The sequence below is a fragment of the Humulus lupulus genome, chromosome 8 (assembly GCF_963169125.1).
Source record: "Humulus lupulus chromosome 8, drHumLupu1.1, whole genome shotgun sequence".
NCBI classification, from domain to species: Eukaryota; Viridiplantae; Streptophyta; class Magnoliopsida; order Rosales; family Cannabaceae; genus Humulus; species Humulus lupulus.
In genome coordinates this window covers 60,039,380-60,051,540 of record NC_084800.1, presented here as the reverse complement: position 1 = coordinate 60,051,540, position 12,161 = coordinate 60,039,380, and the positions used below count along the sequence as shown (strand labels likewise).

Below are 12,161 nucleotides of genomic sequence, written 5' to 3'. Positions count from 1 at the left end.
ATCAAAAGAACCTAGTTTTCAGAGCACTAGACTTGGAGAGGACTGCTGAAAGCTTAGTGGGGAGGATTGAATCACTTTAGATTTTTTTTTTTCATTTTGTTTTATTTCAATTTAATGGATGTTAACACTATGATTATGAACTAAATCTAGGGTTTTAATGTAGTCTCTTGATACTTTATTATTAGTTAATGCAATTTCTATGAGTTCTTTTTCTTCATTATGATCTTTTTAATTTGTGCTTAATGAATGTGAATAATTTGATGTCCTTATTTGCATTGCTTATGAATTAAACTCAAGACCTAAAATGTGAGAATTAAATATGCTATAGTTGAATAGACATAAATTTCGATATAAGATGAGAGTACCTATATGGTTTGTGTAGCGTATATGATTTCTATTCTTAATGCTTGCCTATGTTTAGAATATATCACAGAGATGTAGAAAATTCGCATATAGGTTGAGAGTTTTTTTCAGCTGTAGTCCCTATTATTTACACTTTGTAAAACTTGGGTCCCAAAAACTAATTTTGTATCAGTTCGGTCTCCAATCTTTTCAAATCGTATCATTTAGGTCCCTAAATGCTATTTTTATTTCTTTCAAAATACATAAAAAATATTATAAAAAATGGCGAATCAATTTAAAAAAAAAATTGGACCACTTAATTTTTGACAATACCAAACATGACATTGAAAAAATATATATATTTTCATGACATTTTAAAAATTATTTAATAGTTTTATAAGTTAAATCAATTTTTCATTAAAAAAAATTCTTACCTATATATTTTTTTAATATTAATAAGTGAACTATCAAGAAATTATCAATGTTTATCATGTACATGTTTATTTTTATTTTGTAATTTTGTTCTATAATGCAACTTATAATTAATCTTATATATATATATATATGCATATAAATAACTTTATATACACTATTAAGTTGCATTATTTTAAAAAAAAAGTGTATGAAATAAATAAGTATAAACATAATACAAAGAATTGGAACTGCAGCTGAAAAATACCCATCCTAGTAAGAATAATATATATTGTTTTAGTAAATTCGTTGTCACACAATAATAGAAAGAATAATGGAAATTGTATTGATGAAATAATAAATTGGATAGATGATGAAATTAAATACTCTAGCTTTACATCCATTGAATTAATTTGCTTTTATTTTTTTTTTGTTATTTGTTAATTGTTAGTTTTGTCGACTCTTGTTTCTGTTCTTGATATTCTTGAATCTAAGTTTTAGAAGCCAAATAGAATTAGAAAACTAACTATTGGTAATTAATAAACAATCTATGTGGGACGATACTCTACTTAACTCTATTATTACTTGTCTATGAAAATGTATACTTGTACATTGGAATTATCGCAACACATATAAAAAAATTCATGCACACATGCCAATGATTATTTGAACTCTGATTTCGGAATCGTAAATTATTTAAAATTTCTTGAAAATTAGCAAGATACCTGTACATCATCATATAATAAAAATTGGGTTATAACTTTTTCAAGTGATAAAAAAAAAGCTACTACTTGTATAGTAAAACCTATGCATTATCATCACAGATGTTCTAATTTTCTTCGTGTTTGGTGAAATATATAGTAAAACCTATGCATAATCATCACAAGTTCTAATTATCTTCGTGTTTGGTGAAATATATAGTAAAAACCCTATGCATGATCATCACATGTTTGGAGAAATATATAGTAAAACCTATCAAGTATCAAGTACTATTTATTTCACACATCACACCGGGCTCTAACTACTTACTATAAATAGATTTGAGTACTGATCCACATCTACACCAATCAAGTAATTTTAACATTGCAAAACCACGTCTTTATTCATCTCTAAAATGTCTTCCTTAGGGCAAAAAATACTGAGATTAAACTGTCTATTTTTATTGCTCTTGCTGGTAGCTCATTGTACTCCTGATGACCCCATTACGTGCACCACAGGCAACTCAAACTGCACCATCACCAACGCTTATGGAACCTTTCCTGACCGTAGTATCTGTCGAGCAGGTGGCGCCGTCTACCCTACCACTGAGGAAGAGCTCAAAGCAATCGTTGCTACCGCAACCAGAAGCGGATTGAAAATGAAGGTGGCCACCCGGTCATCTCACAGCATTCCCAAGCTGGTTTGTCCCGGCGGAGAAGATGGGCTTCTTATAAGCACCGAGCGCCTGAACAAGGTGCTGAACATCGACACCGCAGCGATGACGATGACTGTTCAAAGTGGAGTGACGCTTAGGGATCTCATAAGTGAGGCTGCAGAGGCCAAACTGGCCTTGCCTTACACGCCCTATTGGTGGGGTTTGACCATTGGAGGCCTGTTGGGTACGGGCTCACATGGCAGCACATTGTGGGGTAAGGGAAGCTCGGTTCATGACTATATTACCGAGCTTACAATCGTCAGTCCGGGCACAGGCGCGGATGGATTTGTCAAAGTCCGGAGTCTCAAGGAAAGTGATGAAGAACTAAAGGCCGTCAAGGTCTCACTTGGAGTTCTTGGGGTTATCTCACAGGTACATTGGCTTCCTAAGATAATTTTTTTTTAACTAATAAATCGTAATGAGGAGAATATAAGTCTAGAAAACAAAAAGTAATTTCTTTTATTAGTAGGAATGCCACAAAACATAAATTAATTTTTGTCCAAATTTAATATTTACCTCAAATCATATCTAACTAAAAAATAGATCTCAATATATAATAACTATTTAAAAATTAATAATTAATTTGGTCCAAAGGACTATTATTAAAAATATATAATTTATTTCTAATTATAAATATTACAATATTATTTTTTATCATTAAAATATACTTTATTTAATCTTATATATACTGCACCAAACATTAGTTCAATCCAAACCTAACTAATAATTTAATTCTTTATATTAATATATAAATAGATAGTGTGGTAGCATTTTTGAGAGATTTTGTGACACTGCTTATAAGGAGCATATTGTATTGATTAAGTGAAAATGACAAAACACAAAATCGTCTTAGTTAGGTTTGGATATCTATTTATATATTAATATAAAGGATAAAATTATTAGTTAGATTTGGATTGAACTACTGTTTGGTGCAGTATATATATGATTAAATGAAGTATATTTTATTAATAAAAAATAATATTGTTATATTTATAATTAAAAATAAATTATATATTTTTTTAAATAGTCCTTTGGGACTATATCAACCTCTACCATTTTGGTGGGTTAAAATTAACCACTAGTAGGGGACTATTTTGGTGGTTTGGACAACTATGTTCAATGCTCCAAAAAAGTCCAGTTCATGCATTAATCCCATAGATCAAACGAGGCCTCCAGTCTCTTAAAAAGTTAGGATTATTAGTCTCTTTTACTTTTCTATCAAATATTATGATAAATCCAATTTTTTTGTTCAAGAACTCGAGTTTTGTGACAAAAATCCACAATACATATCCTTTTGTTTTGAGGTTCCCAACAACTTTAAATTTCAGCTTGAATTTTTTTCCTCTAAATAAAACTAATTTATCATAATATTTGAACAATAAATAAATTTTATTTAAAAAAATGTATTTATAACATATATTTGCAATAAATAATTGTTAATATAATTAACTTATGACAATTTCAAATATAATTATATATTATAAATTTTCAAAAATTTAAAAGATAGAATTATTTTTTAAAATTCACAATAAATAAACCACAAAATTATGTCATCATTGTTATTTTGATTATTTGATTTTATATACATAAAAAAGTCAATATAAATATTAAAATAATTGGGGACTTAGTAAGAAATGATGTATAGGAAAGAAATCTTCCACAAAATCTAACTATTTTAACAGAAAAGTTGGATGAAAAAGTAAAATTGATTAATGATATTAACTTTTTAAAAGGTTGGGACTTTAAATGCAAAAAAAAAAAAAAAAATTAGAAACTTTAGTACAAAAAATAAATTATGAAGGAGATTTTTGTAGCAAATAATAAGGTTAAAAAAAAAGAATAACCTACAAGAATTATCCAGCCAAAAAGAGAGAAAAAAAGAAGAAAAGATTTACTAATTAATGATGTATTGTCAGTGGTTTTAGATATTGTTTCACTATTTTTCTACTATGATTCTTATCAAATTTGGTTTCTTTTTGTTAAATTTAAATTTCTGTACAATATGGATATTTAATATGGAGCTAATTATGATTTAATACAGGTGACATTTAAACTAGAGCCTTTGTTCAAAAGATCAATCACTTACTCGACCAAGAATGACTCCAATTTGGGGGATGAAGTGGTAAGTTTTGGTAGGGAGCACGAGTTTGCGGATATTATATGGTACCCGACTCAGCAAATGGCAGTGTACAGAATCGATGACCGAGTTTCTTCCAACACTTCTGGCAATGGTTTATACAATTTCATTCCATTCCGCCCAACCTCCTCTTCGTTACTTGGACTTATGAGAACCATAGGTTTGTTTATATACTATAGTTAACTTTACTCAAACTTTTATTGATCATATATATACGATTAAAACGCATGTCGTTTCTCAGTTATTAATGAATTATAAATATATTATTTTGTATATCTAACAGAGTATAAGCAAGAATCATTAAATGATGCTTATGGGAAATGCCTTTCTGCGATGTTTGTTACATATATTCTTGCTGAAAAGGCTTATGGTTTGACAAACAACGGTGAGTGAAAGTGGCCTTAGTTTCATTACTTGATATATAACTTTTTTTTCTTTATAAAAAAAGAATAGTTTGAGAATATCGCAATGAAAGTAGTAACAAAGTTCGGTGATTTATTCAAAATAGGTTCTCTCTTTACTGGATACCCAGTGATTGGATCTCAACATCGAGTCCAAGCATCGGGAACATGTTTAGATAGTCTGCCAGATGTCGGAACCTGTGCTTGGGACCCCAACGTTAATGGTTTATTCTTCCACCAAAGCACATTTAGCATAGCCCTGCCCTCTGTCAAGAACTTCATTGAAGATGTTCAAAACCTTGTCAAGTTACAACCAGAGGCCCTATGTGGCACAGAACTCTACAACGGAATTCTCATGCGTTATGTCACGGCCTCAAATGCTTATTTGGGTAAGCAAGAGGATGCAATTGACTTTGACATCACTTATTACCGAAGTAAAGATCCATTGACTCCCAGACTTTACGAAGATATACTTGAAGAGATTGAGCAATTGGCTATGTTTAAATATGGAGCCTTGCCCCACTGGGGGAAGAATAGGAACATAGCTTTTGAAGGAGTTTTAAGCAAGTATAAGAATGGTCAAGAGTTTTTGAAGGTTAAAAATACTTATGACCCTTTAGGGTTTTTCTCAAGTGACTGGACTGATCACGTCTTGGGACTTAAGGATGGGCTAAGTATAGTGAAGGAAGGTTGTGCATTGGAAGGGTTATGCAGGTGCACAGAGGATGCTCATTGTGCCCCTAGCAAAGATTATTATTGTCGACCAGGAAAAGTTTATAGCGATGCAAGAGTTTGTACTCGTTTGAATTCGGATGGTAATTTATTGAAAGAGATTGCCACCGAAGATGTTGATGAGAAGCTTTCGGTGCAACTAGCTTGATCATGTTGTTGGAGTATCTGATCATGTGCTCACTCTAGTCCCTAATAAAGAGTGTTGCTATTTGGCATTTTAAGGTGTCCAACACCACATGAGGTGTCGCATCATGATTGGTTAGTGATACTTTATAATTTTTATTAAATTCAAATAAGTGGGATCCGATATTGGATTGCACCAATAACGGTATGCCACCTAATTGTGGTGTTGAGCACCAGTGGTGCTCCTTAGCAATTTTTAATAAGTAATAGTTAAATAAAATAAGATTATTGTCAAAACACAAAATCACCTTATTTACATTTGGATGGTATATATTAGGGGTGGCAATTCGTGTTATCGTGTCATAATCGTGTTGACACGATTATGACACGACACGATTAGAGTAAACCCGTACACGACACGATTATTATTCATGTCAGAAATCCAAACCCGTACACGACACGATTATCTTAGCGGGTCACATGTGTCGATACGATAACACGTTTAATAAATTTGTCATTTGACACAAATCTAAAACTGACACGATTAATACACAATTAAACGTGTAATGACACGACACGAAATTGACACGATTAACATAATATAAATAAATTAAAATGTTTATATAATCTTAAACGTGTCTTAAGCGTGTCATTTTCGGGTTAAGCGGGTTGACCCGAAAATGACACGTTTAATAAACGTGTTAAACGTGTCGATATGATTATCACGAAAATTAAATGTGTCACCCAAACCCATTTATTTCGTGTCGTTTTCGAGTCGTGTCATCGTGTCGTATCGAAAATTGCCAGCCCTAGTATATATGGTGCTTCAATGTTATTGGCAGTAAACTTTCTCTTGTATTATCACTTTCATGATATGTGCTACTGTTTGTACATTTTGTATGGTGTGGGATCTCCCACCCAATTTTAGTGATGGAATTTATTTTATATCATTTTGAATATATGCAATATACTGGTGGGCTTCTTTGAAATTTGAACCTTTTACAGTGATTTTGAAAGAAGAAAAATCTTCTTTCTTTATCCCCGTTATTTCTCAAAAAAAAAAAAAAAAAGCTAAAGCTTCAAATTTCAAAAGTTAGTAGCTCTTAGAACTAGTTATAGGGTATCATATAATATAAAGTAAGTGGGTTTATGTATACAACTATAGTTACAATAAAAATAAAGTGTTCTTATTTGATATTTTAAGATGTCTATCACCAATTGATATAGTGTATCACTATTGGTATAAATTAATTAGGTTTCACATATTTTATTTTAAATTAAAAATATAGGGAACGATTACAACGCATCTTTTTTTTTGCAATACCGGTGCATCATTTTCTATTTTCGGCACCTAGATAGATATAATTCCAAATTTTTTTATATGACGGTGTACATTGTAGGTATTTAGAATATCCTGTAAATTTTCAAGAAATTCTGAATAGTTTACGAAACCGAAAACAGAGTTCAAACTGTCAAATTTTATACGCTTACACAAAAAATCAGACACGCATACAACATACAGTTTATAATCTATTTTGGTACCATAATTTATTCAGAATTTCTTGAAAATTTGTAGCATGATCTAGATAGCTATAATGTACACCTTCATATGATTTTTTTTGAAATTATAACTATTCAAGCGCTGAAATAGAAAAAAAATACACCAATATTAAAAAAAAAAAATGCGTTGTAGTTGCCCCTAAAAATATAATATGTTACATTAAATAATATTGGACACCTTAGAAGCCATTCTCATCCAAATAAAGTAATCATGATTGGTATTATTAATCATGGCTTTAACGCGATGATTATGTTAATTTCGTTATATATAATAATTTCGTTAAGACTAGATGTTTGTCCTAAAAGTCAACTTTATTCACATTTTACTAACTAACTAATTATTTATTTTATTGTATTATATTAATAAAATGTTATTATTCTTAACTTAATTAATTATTCAATCACCAAAATATTATTGTTCGGTGACTAATTAATTTTAGTCATTGAAGTTGATGGTTTTTAGTGGATGAAAAAAGAAAAACTGTGTGCTCGTGTACCAATTTATTGGCCCTTCAAATTAATTATATTGACTAAATTTTAATCATAAAAAAAAATATTATTTTGTGACTAAATATAATTTTGGTTGCCAAATTTTTTCAATGACCAGCTTTCAATATATAACTACGTGGCGACTATGACTCGCTAAAGATCATGTGTGACTAATTAATGAGTTTTAATAATTATTTTTTATTTTATATATGCATTGGGGGATTGTACCCCCTTCCCACACACTCGCATCCTCAAGTGACAATAATGACTAAAATTTTTATCCAATACATACTCCAATACATACTCAATAGTCCAAACTACATCAATTATATGAATAATTGTGGGACTAAACCAATTGTATTATAATAGAGAGGTTATATCTGAACAAAGGTATTGGTAAATTTTTTTTAAAGTATCAACTTTACCCACAATAATAATAAAAACTCTCTAATAATTATTACATATTTATAAATAACTTAAGTAATTCAAATGTAGAATAAATTTTTGATTTTTTATTTGTGTACAAATAAATGACATAATATATATTTATTTGACTGTATATATAATTATTACTATATAGAGATATACTTTCTTAATGTGAGACTTAAAAAATGTATAACTAATTATATTTTAGATGTTATTTTTATTTATAATTAGCCAAAATTAGGACAATTTTTTTTTATAATAAAATAGAGATTATTCTTATATAGAGTATTTTATATAGAAGTTTTCTTGTACTTGCTGCACTTTTTTTTATAGTGGTGCTATTTGGCACCTTAAGGTGTTCAACACCACATGAGGTGACAACTATGATTAGTTAGCAATACCCCATAATACTTATTAAATTCAAATAAGTGGAACCCGATATTAGATTGTACCAATAACAATATGACACCAGAGGTGTTGAACACAAATATAGCGTGTGAGCAATTCTTTTTTGTTTTTCCTTGTGAGAAATAGCAGAAAACAAGAGAAGAAAGTGACTATAAAAGTCTCTTAAATCACTGTGAAAGTTTCAAATTTCTAAGTAACCCACAATTAAATTACATTTACAATGACAGAAACAAACAAAAACTTAATAGAATTATTTGGTGGGAGATCCCAGACCATAAAAACAATAACAATAAAAAATCACAAAAGAGATAAATAATAAATACAGAAAAGTAACGGGCAATATAATGAATATCATTCAGATGTAGAGAACTCCAAACAAGATCAAAGCTCATCATGAATTTCTTCATTAAGCTCATCATGAATTTTGTCAGTGACTGCGTCTACGATCTTTTTCAAAAAATTATCATCCTTGGATTTCAAACAAGTGCAAACCCTTGCATCGCTATAAACTTTTCCTGGTCGACAATAATAATCTTCGCTAGGGGCACAATGAGCGTCCTCTGTACATCTACACAACCCTTCCATTGCACAACCCTCCTTCACTATACTTATCCCATCCTTAAGTCCCAAAACTTGGTCAGTCCACTCACTCGAGAATAACCCTAAAGGGTCATAAGAATTTTTAACCTTCAAAAACTTTTGACCATTCTTATACTTGTTTAACACTCCTTCAAAAGCCACGTTCCTATTCTTCCCCCAATGGGGCAAGGCTCCATACTTAAACATAGCCAATTGCTCAATCTCTTCAAATATGTCTTCGTAAAGTCTGGGAGTCAATGGATCTTTACTTCGGTAGTAAGTGATATCAAAGTCTATTGCATCCCCTTCCTTACCCAAATAAGCACTCAAGGCAGTGACATAACGCATGAGAATTCCATTGTAGCGTTCTACGCCACACAAGGCCTTCGGTTTTAACTTGACAAGGCTTTGAACATCTTTAATGAAGCTGTTGGCTGAGGACAAGGCTACACTAAATGTGGTTTGGTGGAAGAACTCACCCTTAATGTTGGGGTCCCATGCACAGGCTGTGATACTTGCATCTGTAGGACTATCTAAACATGATCCTGATGATTGGACTTTATGTTGAGATCCAATCACTGGGTATCCAGTAATGAGAATACCTATATATTTTTGAATAATTATTAATTAATCACAAAAAATTGTTACCACTAATTTCATTGAGATCATATATATATATATATTCTCAATAACATTACAATTAAGTACTAATATTACTTCTCACTCACCATTGTTTGTTAAACCATACGCAGTTGAGGTAAGAAATGCAGTGACAAGCTTCGCACTAATGCATTTCCGACTCTGATGAGAGTTTCAATCTCATCCTTCAGCTGTCGACAGTCATTAGTGTTATGACCAATGTCGTTATGGAATCAACAGAACTTTGAAGAATCCCTCTTTGCCCTCTGGTTCTTCAACGGTTCTAGATTTTTCCATTTAAGGCGAGTAGCATTTGCTAGGAAGATGTGCTCCCTGGTGTCCATTAGGTCGGTATCAGTAGTGTAAACAGGTTTGAACTTCTCCACAGATTTGTTTTTCTTCGTCCCGCTCTGGTCGCCCTCGCCATTTCCCTTCCTTTTGTTATTTCCCCATTGGTTATTATGGGTAACAGTTTGAGCCATAGCTGCAACGTCCGTTATCCCTGCAACGTCCATTATCGCTCCTCTAGGTTAATCCACTCTTGAGCTCAGGCCAAGAATTCATCCACACTCTTAACTCCTTTGCTTTGGAGTTCTTGCCACAGGTTGACCCCGACGAGGATTCATGTCCTCGATGCCATTAGCTTAGAGCTGTCATTAACATCCCTGGCCCGTGCAGCAATATTGGCGAATCTACTTAAATATGCCTTCAACACCTCGCCAGGTTGTTGTTTTATGTTTTCCAATGAATCAATATCAACCCGAGCTGCCTGTGAAGCTCGGAATGCTTTTTTGAAATAAGAGGAAAACTTCTTCCACGAGCTTATGGAATGCCTCTTATATTGCTTAAACCACTGTCTGGCTGGCCTGACCAGAGTTGCAGGGAATAAAATACACATTAGATCGAGCCCGACATTGTGAGCCATCATCATGGTGTTAAACATTTCGAGGTGATCTGACGGATCTCCATCTCCATCAAATTTTGACAAGTGTGGCATTCTAAAGCCTACCGGATATGCGGTCGCCGCAATATTTGGAGCGAAAGGCTCGAGCTCGTCTTCTGTATCGCAATCTTGTTTTTCTTTTCCAAATAAAAGCCTCTTCATTTGCTCTTCCATCAAAGCTAGCCTTTCGAGAATTTTGTCCCTAGTCCCTAGGTTACCTGGGGGCTATTCAACAGCTCCCATCCTATCGTATGCGTTTGATGGGTTATTGTCCCTCCAAACTCGAGCTTGGTTTTGTCCTCCTTCTTGCCGAATATAGCTAATATCTTCATTTCGATTTGGATTTATTCTCTGCGAATTTAGACAATCGCGCAAATCGGGTTGTGGATCGTACTGAGGGCTCTGTGCTCAACTCAACTGATTTCTTAGGTCGCCCTCGGACCTAGAGCTACGACGACGTTCAGTCCAGTAACTCCCATTTGCGAAACTTATAGCTCGCGGTTGTGACCAAGGATCTGGATTTTTGACACGTGTTCGTGGGACGTACGTATTGGCAGATGGGGGAGGATTCCTCCAACTGCCTCCATAAGCTGGAATGTCCCATTGAGGACGAGGTGGTGTCAGATGTCTTATAGGCGACGGGGGGGTGCCTTATTGGTAAAGCTATCCTCGTTCCATCTGGGCGAACTAAATTAGCTTGCCTATGTTCTACTGCAATGTCTCTAGCTCTCTGTGCCTGGCGATCCGACCGCGAAGTAGGAGGGTTGGTTGGAACATTTGGTCTTTGTGAGCCGATCCCAGCCCCTCCTTGTGGATTGCCATGGGAATTCCTAGGGACCTGTGAAGAAGGCATTGGACTTGGGGTTGTAGTCCTAACCGATTGACTGACATGCTGACGAACCCTATGATGGTCGCTGGGTCGGGCATTTTTGTGATCTCGCTCCACAGGTACAGAACTTGGAGAGGCGATTCTAATTGATCGACTTGGTTTGGATTGATTATTCCTGTGGGACTTGTGAGACCCACTTTGTAATGACCCAACTACTCTAGACTTTGGACCATTAACGACGACTATACTGTAATGACCCACTAATCTAGACTAATTGGACCATTATCGAAACTATACATAAAACTTACATTTTTACGAAAATACAATAATTTATTGAATAACTTGAAAATAAGAGTTATTTACAAATAAACAGAATACTAAGAAGGATTTTGGGATCCCATTGTCTTTAAAACAAAACAAGATTTAAAATAAAAGACATTACATAATAATGCGGAAAATACACATAAAAAGCATAAAAACATAAAAGGAGACTATATCCTCGAATCGAATAACGCTCGGCCCCTTGACTCCATTCATCATCGATACACATTCTCCAAGCGTCACGAATCTTTCCGCCTCTAAACTTATTTTCCTGCACATAAACAGAAAGGAGTGAGCCTAATGCCCAGTAAGGAAAATCTAACACAAAGTCACATACATAATTTCATAAGAAAACATAAAGACTTAACATAATACATATAACATACACTTATTATAATGGCCATTAT

At 33.1% G+C, this 12,161-nt stretch overlaps 2 protein-coding genes across 2 annotated transcripts; one reads left to right on the top strand and one right to left on the bottom strand.

Annotated features, from left to right (window-relative positions):
* Positions 1-1,850: 1,850 nt before the first annotated feature.
* Positions 1,851-5,585, top strand: LOC133795481 (L-gulonolactone oxidase 2-like). Its single transcript, XM_062232930.1, has 4 exons — positions 1,851-2,539; positions 4,209-4,464; positions 4,588-4,689; positions 4,813-5,585. Exons 1-4 carry the CDS (start codon positions 1,868-1,870, stop codon positions 5,583-5,585), a joined length of 1,803 nt encoding a protein of 600 aa, XP_062088914.1. The 5' UTR covers positions 1,851-1,867.
* Positions 5,586-8,818: 3,233 nt separating this feature from the next.
* On the bottom strand, positions 8,819-11,457 carry LOC133795480 (probable truncated L-gulonolactone oxidase 7, mitochondrial). Its single transcript, XM_062232929.1, has 3 exons — positions 11,152-11,457; positions 9,751-9,823; positions 8,819-9,624 (listed from the first exon to the last, which is right to left on the bottom strand). The coding sequence occupies exons 1-3, from the start codon at positions 11,455-11,457 to the stop codon at positions 8,825-8,827; spliced, it is 1,179 nt and encodes a 392-aa protein (XP_062088913.1). The 3' UTR covers positions 8,819-8,824.
* Between the last annotated feature and the right edge of the window lie 704 nt (positions 11,458-12,161).

Coding starts and splice junctions, on each gene's coding strand:
- LOC133795481 (XM_062232930.1), top strand. CDS start 1,868: ATGTCTTCCTTAGGGCAAAAAATACTGAGATTAAACTGTCTATTTTTA. Junction 4,465..4,587: donor TGGACTTATGAGAACCATAG/GTTTGTTTATAT, acceptor TATATCTAACAG/AGTATAAGCAAGAATCATTA. Junction 4,690..4,812: donor TTATGGTTTGACAAACAACG/GTGAGTGAAAGT, acceptor TATTCAAAATAG/GTTCTCTCTTTACTGGATAC.
- LOC133795480 (XM_062232929.1), bottom strand. CDS start 11,457: ATGCCTTCTTCACAGGTCCCTAGGAATTCCCATGGCAATCCACAAGGA. Junction 9,824..11,151: donor CCTCCCCCATCTGCCAATAC/GTACGTCCCACG, acceptor AACTCTCATCAG/AGTCGGAAATGCATTAGTGC. Junction 9,625..9,750: donor GTATGGTTTAACAAACAATG/GTGAGTGAGAAG, acceptor AAAAATATATAG/GTATTCTCATTACTGGATAC.